This window comes from Salmo salar, chromosome ssa05 (genome assembly GCF_905237065.1).
Source record: "Salmo salar chromosome ssa05, Ssal_v3.1, whole genome shotgun sequence".
NCBI lineage: Eukaryota > Metazoa > Chordata > Actinopteri > Salmoniformes > Salmonidae > Salmo > Salmo salar.
Window position 1 is genome coordinate 38,916,143 of NC_059446.1, and position 16,990 is coordinate 38,933,132.

The window sequence follows — 16,990 nt, forward strand, 5'->3', positions numbered from 1 at the left end:
AAAACATTTTTTTGTAATATATTTTTTTAGTTTCACTTCTCAAAAGGCACCTAATTTGTGGAATGACCCAGCAGCTGTCCTGCTCCTCACACATCAGCTCTGTAGTGCTCTGATACTCCTCGTGTCTCAGAGTGAGAGAGAGGGGGAGGTGGGGAGAGAGAGGGGAGAGAAGAATGGGGTGGGAAGAGAGCAAGAGAGAGTGTTTATGTGTGTGTGTGTGTGTGTGTGTGTGTGTGTGTGTGTGTGTGTGTGTGTGTGTGTGTGTGTGTGTGTGTGTGTGTGTGTGTGTGTGTGTGTGTGTGTGTGTGTGTGTGTGTGTGTGTGTGTGTGTGTGTGTGTGTGTGTGAGTGAGTGAGAAAGGGACAGAGACAGAGAGGGAGCAAGAAAGAGAATTGAGAGAGAGAAGAGAGAGGCAGACAGAGAAATTCATCATCAGCCTTATTATCTTTATTTATTGAGGCATGGATTCAATCTGAAAGGAAATGTTGTGCTGCAAATTGTTTCTTGAGTCAACCCCAGATAGGAAAACACTCTCTGATGTCACAGTACAACACTGCCCTCTTCAGGTTAAAGAGGGAACTGATAGGTTATGTTTTGCAGAAAGCAATCTTTCCAAATGGATTTAAACTGTGGCTGTAGGCTACTGGAGAATTGATGACATGAAACTATCATGTAAGTAAAAATGCAGTGAATACAAAGATTTATAGAAATATAATAGGCAGATAAACAAGTTTGGACAAATGTGGCTGAATCAAATTACACAAACATATTTCAGTTTATAGAACTGAGTAAAAAAAAGAGTTGAAGATTTATCAAGTTAATCTGTAGCCTAACAAATGTTTTTAATCTAGTTTATTGCGGTGTGATGTTTTAAATTAAAGTAACGAATGGGCTAATGTTTACACTGAACAAACAAACACACCATGTTTCTATATTTCTACAAGGAATTAAATAGTTATAGATTTGATCTTGGTTATGGTTGTCATTTACAGTACACGACAGTCCTACTGATTTATTAAACAAATATACCGTTCTGTAATATTGTAATGCATTCCGTTTGTGTTTTTAATGTTTACTGAAATAAAGGCATGATCTTATGGCCGTTGGCTCTCAATGAAAGTGCTTTGGGACGTCATCCATAACCTCAATTAGTTCATGCATTATGTTCTAAAGTCACATTAACCTTTTACTGCAGTGGGCTAAATCAGGGTCACACAGAGTGAATCTGGGTAGTCTTAAACAAATCTAATTTGAAACAAAAGTTTGCACCTCACACAAATGGTTATGGGCTTAAAAAAAAGAAGACACATGTACCATGTCAGATATAGAGATGTAATCTATTACATGTACCATGTCAGACATAGAGATGTAATCTATTACATGTACCATGTCAGCTATAGAGATGTAATCTATTACATTTAGAGTTTGCATCCCAATATTACACTTTATATACATCACAGAAGACTGATATATATCAAAACTGTTCGACAGACAAAACACCGTATTTTCATCGTTTAATTCCAAAAAATCTTTATTATGACATTATGAATAACATTCCACTCATGAGACCAAAGAGGGTGCTTTCGGTCATTGAATGCAGGAAAGGGCTACATTGTTAATAACATTTGAAAAAACAACATTGGGGAGAAATTGAGTCAGATATCTCTTTACTCATTATTTCATCAATTGAATTAAATTGGATGCTTGCAAACACCATTATTTAAGAAGGACAGTTAATAAAAATGTTCTCTATTGAAATGATTATGAAAATATATGAGAGCAGAAGTTTAAAAGCATGAATTTCTTCAGAGAATCTGTCAGTCTCTCTCTCCCTTTCCCCCCACCTCTCTCTCATTGTGTGTGTGTGTGCCTGTGTGAGCGCAAACAAGTCTTTAAAACCTATTTTTAAAAATAGAACAGATCAGATAGCTCTTTCCAAAGAGGAGTTTCTAGCAAGGCAATAGCCCCTGGTGGTAACTGGAATTCAAAGCAGAGCAGGTTAAAAGGCACTGAGGGTACATCATGTGTGATGGATGGCTGTTAGAAATGACTGGCTTTCCTGTTGCTTGGATCAGTAGACGACTTGTTGCTCTGTTGCTCAGACTTGTTGCTCTGTTGGAACAAAAGATAAACATACATCCCTTTAGATAGAACACACAATATACCTAGTTGTTGTTGTGTGTGTGTGTGTGTGTGTGTGTGTGTGTGTGTGTGTGTGTGTGTGTGTGTGTGTGTGTGTGTGTGTGTGTGTGTGTGTGTGTGTGTGTACCTTGGTCCCGAAGAGCAGGTTGATGACCCCTTTGGAGCGTCTGTCAGCAGTGCGGTCTCCAGGAAGACACACAGACATACTCTTACTGTCCCTTCTGAACCGGGATGACTCCGCCTCCTCACTACCATTGGCCACAGACAGAGACTGACCTGTGGGCAGGGAGAGGGTGTGTGAGGGAGAGGGTGTGTGTGTGTGTGTGTGTGTGTGTGTGTGTGTGTGTGTGTGTGTGTGTGTGTGTGTGTGTGTGTGTGTGTGTGTGTGATACCTGTAATAGCAGGCAGAGATCTGGAGTTGGCGTTGGTGAGAAAGACATTTTCTTGAGCGCCAGGTTCAGACAAGTTGGTGTCACTGCGAAACTCCTGCTTCTTGGACAGCTAGAGGGAGACAGAGAGCAGAGAGTCTCACTGACACTGGTATACAGCAGGTGTCCACAGGCATGTCCAAATACTCTTCCTCTTTTTTCCTCTTTGGTTTGAAAGGATTTCAATGAAACAGTGGCTGACCCTGTAAAACATTGCACCTGTCTGTTTTTGTATATACACTACTGTTCAAAAGTTTGGAGTCACTTAGAAATGTCCTTGTTTTTGAAAGAAAATAAAACATTTTGTCAATAAAAATAACATCAAATTGATCAGAAATACAGTGTAGACATTGTTAATGTTGTAAAAGTATAAAGAAGGCCAGTTTTTTTTTAAATGTTTCCCCTTAAACCACTTGAGTGTTGCTTTAGCAGTATGCTTAGGATCATTGTCCTGCTGAAAGGTAAACCTCCGTCCCAGTCTCAAATCTCTGGAAGACTGAAACAGGTTTCCCTCAAGAATTTCCCTGTACCTAGCGCCATCCATCATTCCTTGAATTCTGACTAGTTTCCCAATCCCTGCCGATGAAAAACATCTCCACAGCATGATGCTGCCACCACCATGCTTCATTGTGGGGATGGGGTTCTCGGGGTGATGAAAGGTGTTGGGTTTGTGCCAGATAGCGTTTTCCTTGATGGCCAAAATGCTAAACCTTAGTCTCATCTGACCAGAGTACCTTCTTCCAAATGTTTGGGGAGTCTCCCACATGCCTTTTGGCGAACACCAAACGAGTTTGCTTATTTTTTTCTTTAAGCAATGGATTTTTTCTGGTCACTCTTCCGTAAAGCCCAGCTCTGTGGATTGTACGGCTTAAAGTGGTCCTATGGACAGATACTCCAATCTCAGCTGTGGAGCTTTGCAGCTCCTTTAGGGTTATCTTTGGTCTCTTTGTTGCCTCTCTGATTAATGCCCTCCTTGCCTGGTCCGTGAGTTTTGTTGGGCGGCCCTCTCTTGGCAGGTTTCCATTTTTTATAATGGATTTAACAGTGCTCCGTGGATGTTCAAAGTTTCTGATCTTTTTTTATAACCCAACCCTGATCTGTACTTCTCCATAACTTTGTCCCTGACCTGTTTGGAGAGGTTCTTGGTCTTCATGGTGCCACTTACTTGGTGGTGCCCCTTGCTTAGTGGTGTTGCAGACTCTGGGGCCTTTCAGGACAGGTGTATATATACTGAGATCATGTGACACTTAGATTGCACACAGGTGGACTTTATTTTACTAATTATGTGAGTGTGGGTGAATGGATGATCTCCGCATGTGTATTTCCCACCGTAAAGCATGGAGGAGGAGGTGTTATGATGTGGGGGTGCTTTGCTGGTGACACTGTCTGTGATTTATTTAGAATTCAAGGCATACTTAACCAGCATGGCTAAGACAGCATTCTGCAGCCATACGCCATCCCATCTGGTTTGGGCTTAGTGGGACTGTCATTTGTTTTTCAACAGGACAATAACCCAACACACCTCCAGGCTGTGTAAGGGATATTTTACCAAGAAGGAGAGTGATGGAGTGCTGCATCAGATTACCTGCCCTCCACGATCCCCCGACCTCAACCAAACTGAGATGGTTTGGGATGAGTCGGACCGCAGAGTGAAGGAAAAGCAGCCAACAAGTGCTCAGCATATGTGGGAACTACTTCAAGAGTGTTGGAAAAGCATTCCAGGTTAAGCTGGTTCAGAGAATGCCAAGAGTGTGGAAAGCTGTCATCAAGGCAAAGGGTGGCTACTTTGAAGAATCTCATATATAAAATACATTTTGATTTGTTTAACACTTTGTTGGTTACTACATGATTCCAAATGTGTTATTTCATAGTGTTGATGTCTTCACTATTATTCTACAATGTAGAAAATAGTCAAAATAAAGAAAAACCCTTGAATGAGTAGGTGTTCTAAAACTTTTGACCGGTAGTGTATATCTCCATCTCTCTCTCCCTCTCTCTCTTCCTCTCTCTCCCTTTCCCCCTGTTTCTCTGTCTCTCACTCCCTCTCCCACTGTCTATCTCTCTCTCTCCTGCTCTCTCTCACCCGTTTGATGTCCAGTGTGTTGGTCCTGGGTTCTCTCTCTCTCTCTCTCTCTCTCTCTCTCTCTCTCTCTCTCTCTCTCTCTCTCTCTGTCTCTCTCTCTCTCCCTGTCTATCTCTCTCTTTCCCGCTCTCTCTCACCCATTTGCTGTCCAGAGTGTTGGTCCTGTCTCTCTCCTCTGGGATGAAGATCATGCTGCTCCTTTTCCTTCTCCTCTTGGAGTTCCTGAGTTTAACCTCCCCATCTGCCCCTCCCTCATCCCCCATGCTCACACTCCCACTGGAGCGCTGCAGGGTGGGGGTCTGGGGGGCCGCCATGTCAGGGAGACCACTGGGGAGGGAGGGAGGCAGGTGGAGGGAGAGGAAGAGAAGGGGGAGAAAGAAGAGGGAGAGAGGGGGGTAAGGTGTGTGTTTGTTTATCCAGCATGGTTGCATGTTTGCACCCGTGTGTGGGTTTGCATCTGTGTGTGTGTGTGTGTGTGTGTGTGTGTGTGTGTGTGTGTGTGTGTGTGTGTGTGTGTGTGTGTGTGAGTCTGTTTCCCATATGGTGAAGGGTTGCTGTTCGTACACGGATTGTACATTGCTAGACATAATCGCCTTGTCGAGCTGATAGCCAGCGAGGTGAGACAGGTAGTCTCACCAACAGCACACCTCCATGAACATTCTTGTGTAAGAGGAAGCTGGTTTGATGTTGATGATGATGTGTTTCCCTCTGTGCCAAATACACCAGATGTTGTTGCTGTGGGGGGAGGTCAGGGGGAGGTGCTCATATTGGTAGCGGGCTCCTCATTTGACGGCTAAATGGAGAGGGCCTTTGCCAAGAAGCTTCTTACATACCAGCCCCTTGTGGCGCTTGGACAGATTCGCGTGTAGGTGCAAGCTGGTGGAGCTGATATTTGGCAGTCTCGGCCACGTACACATGCTTGCAGTGCGTGGACTCCAGATTGTGGGCCTGCCAAAGACTAGGGCGAAGCAGTTGGCTATGTACTGCTCTGTTTTGACTGTCGTGGGCACCCTAGCTGTTTGGAGAAGGAGGTGTTTTCTGTACCCTTGAGTGCCATGCATACAGGGACCTTTGAAATGTTTGGATCCTTTTTTTCAAGTAAATTTGATTGGTGGGTTTAAATAAAGTATTTCAAATGTATGTGTGTGAGTGTGTATTTGTGTTTTGTGAGTGTGTGTTACCAGTCTGGATAAGGTTTGGTGGGGGTCCCACACTCAGACCCCTGGAGGGAAGAGATGGAGATGACGGACTGACGGAAGGAGCGAAGGACAGAGCGCGGACGACTTGACTTCCTCTCATCCATATCCGGCTAAGAACGAGGCGTGACGAAGAGGGAAAAGAGAGGGATGGATAAAAATGAGACAAAAGATTAAAGTTGGATGAAAGAGCGAGATAAAGAGAGAGTTAATACAATGTTTTTCACAAACAGGAGTTAAGCTTTGGCATTGCTAGTGTCATTCCTAAAACTCTTTCACAAAATAGTTTTTCAGATTGAAATTCTCCTCTGCTACTATCTCCTTCCAGCTAGCCTATCAGGCCTCACACAAACACTCTCCTTTCCTCTTTCGATTTCACTCTTTCTCTTACCAGCTCCCTCACTCCATACTCCTTCTCCACCTTCTTCCTCATATGCTTGAAGCACTCCTCCATGCGCTCGTGGAAAGGTCGTAGGTCGTCTGTCACTCTCTTCCCATGTAGAGAGATTCCCCCACCCAGCAACGGGATCTACAAGAGAGGTAAACAATAAAACAGTGTGTTTGTGTGTTTGTGTGTATGCTTGTACATGTGTCGGTGCACGTGCCTGAGTGTGTGTGTGTACAGTACCTGCCATGCGATGAGGTCTTTGAGACCATCCAGCTTATCTCTGTCCTCTGGGTGTTGCAAGTTGTACTCCTCAGTGAAGAAAGCCTGTAAAGAGGAGAGGGATAGAAATATGCTGTACTTCTATAGATTACACAGTCCTGGGATGGGGTTGAGGCGTGCGGGTAGGTGGGTGGGCAGGTGGGAGGGTGGATGGATGGATGGACGGACGGATGAACTCTGACCTTCTCGTACTTGGCGAAGCCCCCCATGACGGCAGGGTCCACAATGCCGTTGAGCAGCATGGAGAGAGGGTTGATGGGAAGGGCGTCGTCGGCCTGGTATTGGTTGATTAGGGTGAGGATCTTGTCATTGGTGCTCTGCATGGTCTCTATGGCATTCTCCAGAGGACTGATGGTGGTCTGAGAGAGAGAGAGAGAGAGAGAGAGAGAGAGAGAGAGAGAGAGAGAGAGAGAGAGAGAGAGAGAGAGACGGGGTGTTGTAACTAAATTAGTAAACACAAGATTATGCCGAATAAAACTGAGCAAAATAAATAAACAGTTTCAGGACCATGAACAGTTATGCTAGCCATTGTAGAGAAAAGCACTCACCTCGATCCAGCACTGGCAGTGAGAGATAATGGTAAACAGGCAAACTGGTCAGCAGAAAGAAAGCGAGAGAGAGACAAACAGACACACTTACATGTTTCATGTCTGTGGCCTCAAACCAGCGCAGGATCCCAGGGAGTTTATACACTGTGGTGAACGTGGTGCGCTCAATCCACATGGACTAGAAAAAAGGAAGAGAGATACAGAGAGGGAGATACAGAGAGAAAGAGAGAGAGACCATGGGAGAGATAGATACAAAATGAAAAAAGTCCTGGTGTGATCATGTATTGGACCTGCTATATGTTGTATTCATTATTCAGTACAGTCAGGGATCCGGTCAGACACTTACAACAAACTCATTGCTGGGATCCACTGGGCCTTTCCTCACTGGTCTGGAGTAGTGGAAACGCTGCACGTAGTTGGACTTGTAGAAGCTACAACACACACACACATACAATAAAGACACATAGAGGGGGATAGAAAGAGAAGGTTAAAACAGTCATCTTTGTTAGATAGAGATAAAGGTTGAGGGCAGAGAGGGACTGACTTGATGATCTGGTCAGGGACAGGTTTGCTCTTCAAGCGAGATGGGATCTCCAGGACAGGCTGAACAGTGAAACACTGGATGTCTGAGACAACCAGGTCAGGAAGGCAACATGACTACAACCCAACCATACAAGAAGTGAAACGTTTTCGTGTGTGACTATAAAGCCATGGTGGTCCATGCGACTTAGGACAATGTTAGCCCACTGAATTAAAGACAGTGTGTGTATGTGTGTGCATGCAGTAGCAAAGCCCAACCTGTGTTGAACCCCACATTTTTAGCCAAAAAAATACTAATAAAAAAGACTTACCTGTTTTGCATGTTATTTTGGCATTAATACTTGTCACATATCAGTTTGCAAACAAATAAAAAAATTTAAATCATTGAGTTAATAAAGCTACATACAAACATGGGCTCTTTCTTGCTTTCTTGAGTAAGGCAGCTCCAAAATGCAGGTGTTTCAGCCTAGCTCAGTGCTTTCTGTGGTGGTGGGGCAGCCAGCGAGAAAATACAGAGCATAGGTGTTGGTAATGTTCTCTAGTTGCGCCATGATTAGCTCGCTGTTCTGTCACTCGTGGTGACAGTACGTCAACGCCAAGTCTAAGGGTAGGCTTTTACGCTACTGCTACTCTCTGTTTTATCATATATGCATAGTCACTTTAACCCTACCTACATGTACATACTACCTCAATCAGCCCGACTAACCGGTGCCTGTATATAGAATTGTTACTGTTATAGCCTCGCGACTGTATATAGCCTCACTACTGTTATTTTTCTCTGTCTTTTTTACTGTTGTTTTTATTTCTTTACTTATCTATTGTTCACCTAATACCTTTTTTTTTTACTTATAAATTGCACTGTTGCTTAGAGCCTGTAAGTAAGCATTTGACTGTAAGGTCTACACCTGTTGTATTCGGCGCACGTGACAAATAAACTTTGATTTGATTTGATTAGACCTCCAAAAATTCAATCACTAGCCTGCTATTCAATGGAGTGGCTGTGTGGTCCCAAATCTGGGATTAAGGGTCTCTTTTACAAGTTTAAAATGATGAACATTCAACATTGGCCCTGCTGTCAATGAAGCATGATTTGTGCCACGCTCAAAACAACTGTTAACTCGAAACTGCGAAAACTTGACTTCAGTGAGTTCAAGGGAACTGGGAATTTTGGAAAAAACGAGCTCCGAATGGTCATCCATCTCAGAACTGTAAGTAGGGAACTCGGGCCTCTTTCTAGAGCTATGACCTGAAGACCAATGACGACATCATGATTCGACCTTGTTTTTTTCAGAGTTCCCAGTTGTCTTGAAAGCACCATACATCCAGAGAATGCCAGACTTTGATGACAAAATTTGCCCACGAAGGACCGTCGCGCCACCTTCCTGTTCAAGTGAAAACAGCATAACAAGGTGAGTCCAAAAATGTATTGTATGCTGCTGCATAAATTATGTAATATGCCAGGGAGATATTTATACTGTAGCTAAGAAAGTTATACTAAGTGTATGTTGTGTAGTAAGCTGTTAGTAGCCCATGTGCCTCACCCTAATAATTTGGTCTATTTACCCCTCTTAATAATAGCATCTACTGTTCGGACTTGCTGGTGCCTATAACCTGTTTTAGAGAAATGTAATCATCAAATTTTGTAAGAGCTTTCATTGTCTACTTATAAGCCCACTTTATTCATCCTACGGTTCTGACTTGGTGAACAGGTAGAACACTGTAAGAACGGCCCATGTTCTGAATTCTGTGGCTGTACATTTCAAAAGTGCTAAACAAATAGTTATATTGACTAACGTTACATCCGTCCTAGCTCGCTCATTAATGTCTTAGTCGAAAGTACGGAATGCCTCTTATCCGCTTGTTGTCCCCTTATGCCATAGTTTGTACATCTCAATTGTCATTAGAAACCACTTTTGTTTAAGTAAGTCAGCCATGTCATGTTTTTTTTTTAAAGGCAGTCCCCTTTAATTAAGTTTAAACAAGCAGTATCTTTAAATCATTTATGGTTCCCTTGATTGCTCCAACGTATGCAATCGTTTGATTAAGCATATTATGGAAGCGCAAATGTGCTTATCATTGGAATGTTTGATGAACTTGGGAATGGAATTCAAAACACAGCGCTGTGAAAACAATTAAGAAGTTTGAGTTTGGGAAACACTGAGAGCATATGCACAACGTAGCCTAATCAAATGTCTAATATTAGGCCTAACGCGGAAATGCAATGCATCAACGGAACGCAACTAAAGGATCTAAAGATACTGCGTGTTTAAACGTAATTAAAGGGGACACAACCTATAATGGTATGAAATATTTCAAATGCATCTAAAATGCCAAACTTGCACATGTTCAATGCAAAATGGGTCAATACGCTGAAATGGATGACTGTGTTTTTAAAGCGTTAAAGGAGGTCTAAAGGGGCATTGCGTTTAACAATCAAACCAACAACTGTGTCATTGTAAACTGTGTGAATTAAAAGTGAATGATGGCGGATTAAATCCCAAATAAAACCCCACTGGAGAGGGCAGAGGAGCATTTAAATTCACTCTATGCAGACAAACTTGGAGTGTGTGCATGCAAAATTAATGAAATAAAAATCCTTGTTGCTGGAGGAAACATTGAAACTGTGAATGAGGGTCTTGAAGCATTTGATGCTGTTCTCAATGACTTTAAGAATGCTTATGAATCTGTGCTAGAGCTAGTCACAGAAGAGGAACAGGAAAATGAGAGCATTAACTATTATCAACCGATGAGAACATTTCCTGAAAGAGGTGGAAATATGGAAAAATGCTGAAGTTGAGCCACAAACGCTCATTGAACCACACGACTGCATTTCTAATGTGTCAAAAATATCAAGTAAAACAAAGTATTCTAAGGCTGCATCCTCAGTGTCCTCTGCACGCCTAAAAGCTGAGGCTGAGCGAGCAGCTCTATTAGCTTGCCAAGCATCATTACAGGACAAGCATGCATTGGATCTGGAGAAAGCTCAACTTGAACAACAGAAAGCTCAGCTGAATGTTAGGATGGAAAAAATGGCACTGGAAATGGACATAGCAGCATATAATGCCAGACTGAAGGTCCTGGAGAGTGTTGAGTCCACTTCTCAATCCCATGCCGTGGCAGTCCACTTACTAAGCCAAGAAGATGGAATGAACTCATATTTTGAGAACCAAGAACCTGAGGTCTATGAGGAACCTGAACCATCGCCTGTTGAGTTTGCTGCATTAGGTGCAGTTCCAAAGACCCCATTAAAACGTTTCTTTCAACAACCAACAACAAAGTAATCAAAACCTATTCAGAAAACAGCCATAAACCAGCAGTCAACAGCAAGGTCTAGCAATCAACACAGAATCAGCACTGTGGGTATAACAGCCATGATAACCTCTCTACTGTCATGCAAAGGCAGAATGAAATTGCTGGCCTCCTTGTACTACAGCACACACTGGCCCCACTCCCTGTTAGGGAGATACCTATGTTTGACGGTGATTCTCTAAACTTTAGGCCATTCATGCGTGCATTTGAGCATGGCATAGAAGATAAGACAAGCAGCCACCAGGATAAGCTCTATTACCTGGAACAGTACACCTCTGGTTAGCCCAAGGATCTGGTCCGCAGTTGTATGCATATGGAAGCCAGAAGAGGCTATGCAGAGGCTAAGAGGTTGTTAAAGGAACACTTTGGCAATGAAATCAATGAAGTAAACACTGGAAAAGGTTTGGAACTGGACAAACATCAAACCGGATGATGGAAAGAGACTGGGTGGCTATACACTCTATCTTAGAGGTTGCTGTAATGCTATGCAAGACCTACAGAACATGGAAGAGCTTAATCTTCCCTCTAACATAAAGTTGATCATGTCAAAACTTCCTACAAGCTAAGGGAAAAACGTAGGTCTACAGCATGTGATATTTTCGAGAGAAGCCACCTGAGGGCCCAGTTCAGTGACCTGGTGACGTTCATGGAAAAACAGGCCAAAATATTGCAGGATCCATTGTATGGAGATATTCAAGATCCCCTGTCCAACCAAAAGGTTTTTAAAAACCAAAAGAGCAGCAGACTTTAACTTCTTTGAGATAGGGGGCGGTATTTTGTCGCCCGGATGAAAAGCGTGCCCAAAGTAAACTGCTTGCTACTCAGGCCCAGAAGCTAAGATATGCATATAATTGGTATATTCGGATAGAAAACACTCTAAAGTTTCTAAAACTGTTAAAATAATGTTTGTGAGTATAACAGAACTGAAATGGCAGGCGAAACCCCGAGGACAAACCATCCCAACAAACAAAAAAATTCAGCATATCACTGATTTCAATCGCTGGCACTTTTATAATAGGGTGAAATCATCCCCGATTGCAGTTCCTAGGGCTTCCACTAGATGCCAACAGTCTTTAGAAAGAGTTTCAGGCTGGTTTTTGGAAAAATGAGGGAGAAGTTGTAGTTTTTCTAAGTGGCTCCCATTTTGGCTGTAGTGTTTCCAAGTGTTTCCAAGCGCATGGCCGAGAGAGCGCATTCTTTTTGTTTATCTCCCGTAAAGACAATAACGATTCTTTGTCTTAACTTTGATCGTTTATTTGCATATGAGGGTACCTAAGGTTTGATTATAAACGTTGATTGACTTGTTTGGATAAATGTATTGGTGACGTTTGGGATTAATTTTGTATGCATTTTGAAGGAGGGAAACCGAGTGGATTATTGACTGAAGCGTGCCAGCTAAACTGAGTTTTTATGGATATAAAGGACTTTATCGAACAAAAGGACCATTTGTAATGTAAATGGGACCTTTTGGAGTGCCAACAGAAGAAGCTCTTCAAAGGTAAGGCATATATTATATCGCTATTTCTGACTTTCGTGTCACAACTCCCTGGTTGAAAATGATTTGTTATGCATTTGTGTGCTGGGCGCTGTCCTCAGATAATCGCATGGTTTGCTTTCGCGTAAAGCCTTTTTGAAATCTGACACGGCGGCTGGATTAACAAGAAGTTAAGCTTTATTTTTATGTATAACACATATATTTTCAAGAATGTTAAATATTTGAATTTAGTATTTTAGAATTTCGCGCTCTGCAATTTCACTGGATGTTGGCCAGGTGGGACGCTACCGTCCGTCGTATCCGTAAGAAGTTAAACAGCAGTTCAAGTCCAAGAGTAGGGGAAGCAGCTTTGCCATTGCAATACCTGTAGTGGCAGATTGCGACTCTGAAAAACCTTGAAACCAGGCACCTACCCTTCTGATGCTCCCAGTATCTCAAGAGCTCTGCAAGCTAAAGTGTGGATGGGACGAAGTCAACCCCGAAGAACACTCTATTTCATGGAAGAGATGGCTCTCAGAGCTGGACCAGCTGTCCAGATTCCAGATTGACATGTGTATGATGCCTGAGAACTTTGGTCAAGTCAAGACCGCACAGCTGCATCACTTCGGTGACGCAAGTGAACAAGGTTATGGAACGGCAAGTTACCTTAGGTTCACAAACGGTATGGAAAAGGTCCGCACCGCATTCATACTGGGGAAATCAAGGGTGACTCCACTCAAGCAGATGACGATCCCCAGACTGAAACTTGCTGCAGCAACATTGGCGGTGCGAGTGGACAGGATGTTAAGGTTGGAGCTTCAGATTAAACTTGAGGAGTCAACTTTCTGGACAGACAGCCAGTCTGTGCTGAAATACATCCGCAACGATACGAAGAGATTCCATACCTTTGTGGCTAATAGGGTTGCTGTGATCCGTGACCTATCGAAAGCGAAACAGTGGAGGTATTTGAACTCCAAACACAACCCAGCCAATGATGCCTCAAGAGCGTTACATGTTGAAACTTACCTGAACTCAAAGAGAAAGGACCAGAATTCCTGGAGAAAGCAGAAACACAATGACAGAAAGTCCCAGAGGAGCTTGACCCCATCCCTCCGGATGATCCAGAGGTGAGAAAAGACGTCATCGTAAACAGTACAAGTGTGGAAGAAAAGAGTCCGACCAGCAAACTGATTGAGTACTATTCAACATGGAACAGCTTGAAGAAAGCAGTTGCCTGGATGCTGAAACTGAAGAGACTTCTTCTACAGTTAACCTGTTGGGGCTAGGGGGCAGTATTTTCACGGCTGGATAAAAAAACGTACCCGATTTCATCTGGTTACTAATCCTACCCAGTAACTAGAATATGCATATACTTATTATATATGGATAGAGAACACCCTAAAGTTTCTAAAACTGTTTGAATGGTGTCTGTGAGTATAACAGAACTCATTTGGCAGGCAAAACCCTGAGACATTTTCTGACAGGAAGTGGATACCTGATGTGTTGAATTACCTTTAAGCCTATGCCATTGAAACACACAGGGGTTGATTAATGTTTTGGCACTTCCTATTGCTTCCACTAGATGTCACCAGCCTTTACAAAGTGTTTTGAGTCTTTTACTGTGAGATCTGACCGAACAAGAGCCATGGAACGGTGATGGCCGATTAGACTCTGGCGCGCGAGTTCATGTTGGGTACCCTCGTTCCAATACGTTATAAAAGAGAATGCATTCGTCCACCTTGAATATTATTCATGTTCTGGTTAAAAAAGGCACTAATGATTTATGCTATACAACGTTTGACATGTTTGAACGAACGTAAATATATTTTTTCCCCTCGTTCATGACGAGAAGTCCGGCTGGCTTAGATCATGTGCTAACAACACGGAGCTTTTTGGATATAAATGATGAGCTTTTTTGAACAAAACTACATTCGTTATGGACCTGGGATTCCTGGAAGTGACATCTGATGAAGAGAATCAAAGGTAATGGATTATTTACATAGTATTTTCGATTTTAGATCTCTCCAACATGGCCGTTTGTCTGTATAGCAAAGCATATTTTTCTGGGCGCAGTGCTCAGATTATTGCAAAGTGTGATTTCCCAGTAAGGTTATTTTTAAATCTGGCAAGTTGATTGCGTTCAAGAGATGTAAATCTATAATTCTTTAAATGACAATATAATATTTTACCAATGTTTTCTAATTTTAATTATTTAATTTGTGGTGCTGACTTGACTGCCGGTTATTGGAGGGAAACGATTTCCTCAACATCAATGCCATAGTTAAACGCTGTTTTTGGATATAAATATGAACTTGATAGAACTAAAAAATGCATGCATTGTCTAACATAATGTCCTAGGAGTGTCATCTGATGGAGATTGTAAAAGGTTAGTGCATCATTTTAGCTGGTTTTATGGTTTGGTGACGCCCGTCTTTGAATTGACAAAACATTACACACAGCTATTGTCAATGTACTCTCCTAACATAATCTAACTTTATGCTTTCGCCGTAAAACCTTTTTGAAATCGGACAACGTGGTTAGATTAAGGAGATGTTTATCTTTCAAAGGGTGTAAGATAGTTGTATGTTTGAAAAATTTGAATTTTGACATTTATTTGGTTTCAAATTTGCCGCTCTTGAAATGCACCTGCTGTTGATAGGGTGCACCACGGGTGGCACGCTAGCGTCCCACATAGCCCCAAGAAGTTAAGCCAGAAAAGGAAAGTTCTCACACAAACCGGTCCAGGATCAGATCAGAGTTTAAAAACTCACTGAAGATACAAATTGACAAGTTCAAACTGACATTTGGAAAAGAAAGTCTGTCTGTGGATGACCTAGATGAAGCAGAAAAGGTCATTCGATTTGAGCAACAACAGCACTTTAAACCAGAAATTGCACTCGTTGTGAAAGGAAAACAATGTGCCAAGAGAAGCCGGCTCAATCTCTAAGCTTGATCCAATTGTTGACAATGGAATTCTGAGAGTGGGAGGAAGGTTACGCAAAGCTGCTATGCCTACGGAACTAAAGAATCCACTGATTCTGCCCAAAGACTCCTACATCTCCAGACTGATCTTACTCCACATCCATGAGCAGGTTGGCCACTCTGGGAGAGGTCACATGCTTTCTAGACTTCGCCAGCGATATTGGATACCCTGTGCAACTCCTTAGCAAGGAAGATCCTTAAGAGGTGTGTCTTCTGCAGGCGGATGCAAGCTAGAGCTGGAGAACAGAAGATGGCCGACCTTCCACATGATTGGGTGTCACCTGATTTGCCGCCTTTCACCCATGTGGGCATAGATTACTTTGGCCCAATAGAGGTGAAGCGAGGCCGCGTTTGTGTGAAGCGGTATGGTGTGATCTTTACTTGCCTTGTGAGTTGAGCTGTCCATCTAGAAGTTGCTAGTTATCTGGATACTGATTCCTGCATCAATGCCCTGTGCAGGTTAATCTGTCGAAAGGGGCCCAGTAACAAATATCAGAACAGACAATGGCACCAACTTTGTTGGAACACACAGAGAGCTAGGAGAAGCTCTGAAAGAGCTGGATCACAACAAGATTCAAAATGAATTACTGAAGGAAGGAGTGACAACCCTCCCTCTGGAGCCCACCATGGGGGGGGGGGAAGAGGTTGATCGGACTGGTGAAAATGATCCTCTATTCAGTCCCTAAAGAGCAAGTATTGGAGGATGAGGCTTTGCAGATGGCCTTGTGTGAAGTTGAGGCGATCACGAACGACAGACCAATCACAACTGTGACAAATGACCCTAGAACTCCTGACTCCGAACCATCTGCTTCATCTGAAAGCGAAGCCAGTCCTGCCACCGGGACTATTCCAGAGAGGAGACCTATACTCACAAAGGCGATGGAAGCAAGTACAATATATCACTGAACTCTTCTGGAAAAGATGGCTAAGGGAGTATCTTCTACATATGCAGGAGCGGAACAAGTGGAACAAAACTAAGAGAAACTTCTTGTTGTCATCGTCGATGACACCGCCCCAAGGAACTCTTGGCTAATGGGGCATGTGGTGGAGGCTTTTCCAGGGGCCAAAGGTCGTGTCATGGTTAAGACCAAGACCAATATCTTACAGAGACGTATCAATAAACTCTGTCTGCTCCTGGAGGCGGTTGGTTGAGACACACACACACACACACACACACACACACACACACACACACACACACACACACACACACACACACACACACACACACACACACACACACAGTGCTCCATCTTTGACTGATTCTTGGATGTCGTACTCTTACATTTTTGGACGTCAAACTCTTGACATTTTTGGAAGTTGAACACTTGAACACTTCAACTCTGAGACTGAGATCAATGGACTCTTGTCCTATATGGGACGTTGTATATTTGTATGAAATATTAATGTATTTGATGAAATATTAGGTACGTACCTTTTGTGATTTATCTTTACCTGATTGAGACATATTCCTTTGTTATTAGTGTAACTTCAGTTTTGGCTCCACCTCTTGCCCATTCATTGTACTGTGGTAAGTGTGTTAGTGATAGGATAAAGGCAGAAAGTTGGGCCTTCGGGGGAAGAGGGATCCTATCGAGAAGCGGGAGCTGTACAGTCTTTT

At 42.9% G+C, this 16,990-nt stretch overlaps 1 protein-coding gene across 1 annotated transcript in view; it reads right to left on the minus strand.

Annotated features, from left to right (window-relative positions):
* Positions 1–1,513: 1,513 nt before the first annotated feature.
* The window catches only part of LOC106604826 (dedicator of cytokinesis protein 2), a 153,788-nt gene continuing 138,311 nt past the window's right edge, over positions 1,514–16,990 (minus strand). The window contains exons 41-51 of the mRNA XM_045718221.1: positions 7,609–7,690; positions 7,411–7,495; positions 7,156–7,242; positions 6,699–6,875; positions 6,478–6,561; positions 6,241–6,378; positions 5,835–5,962; positions 4,791–4,980; positions 2,535–2,643; positions 2,270–2,418; positions 1,514–2,112 (exon numbers count right to left, since the gene is read on the minus strand). Coding sequence (XP_045574177.1) covers positions 2,041–2,112; positions 2,270–2,418; positions 2,535–2,643; positions 4,791–4,980; positions 5,835–5,962; positions 6,241–6,378; positions 6,478–6,561; positions 6,699–6,875; positions 7,156–7,242; positions 7,411–7,495; positions 7,609–7,690 — 1,301 coding nt within the window. The 3' untranslated portion in view covers positions 1,514–2,040. The remainder of the gene's footprint in view (positions 2,113–2,269; positions 2,419–2,534; positions 2,644–4,790; positions 4,981–5,834; positions 5,963–6,240; positions 6,379–6,477; positions 6,562–6,698; positions 6,876–7,155; positions 7,243–7,410; positions 7,496–7,608; positions 7,691–16,990) is intronic.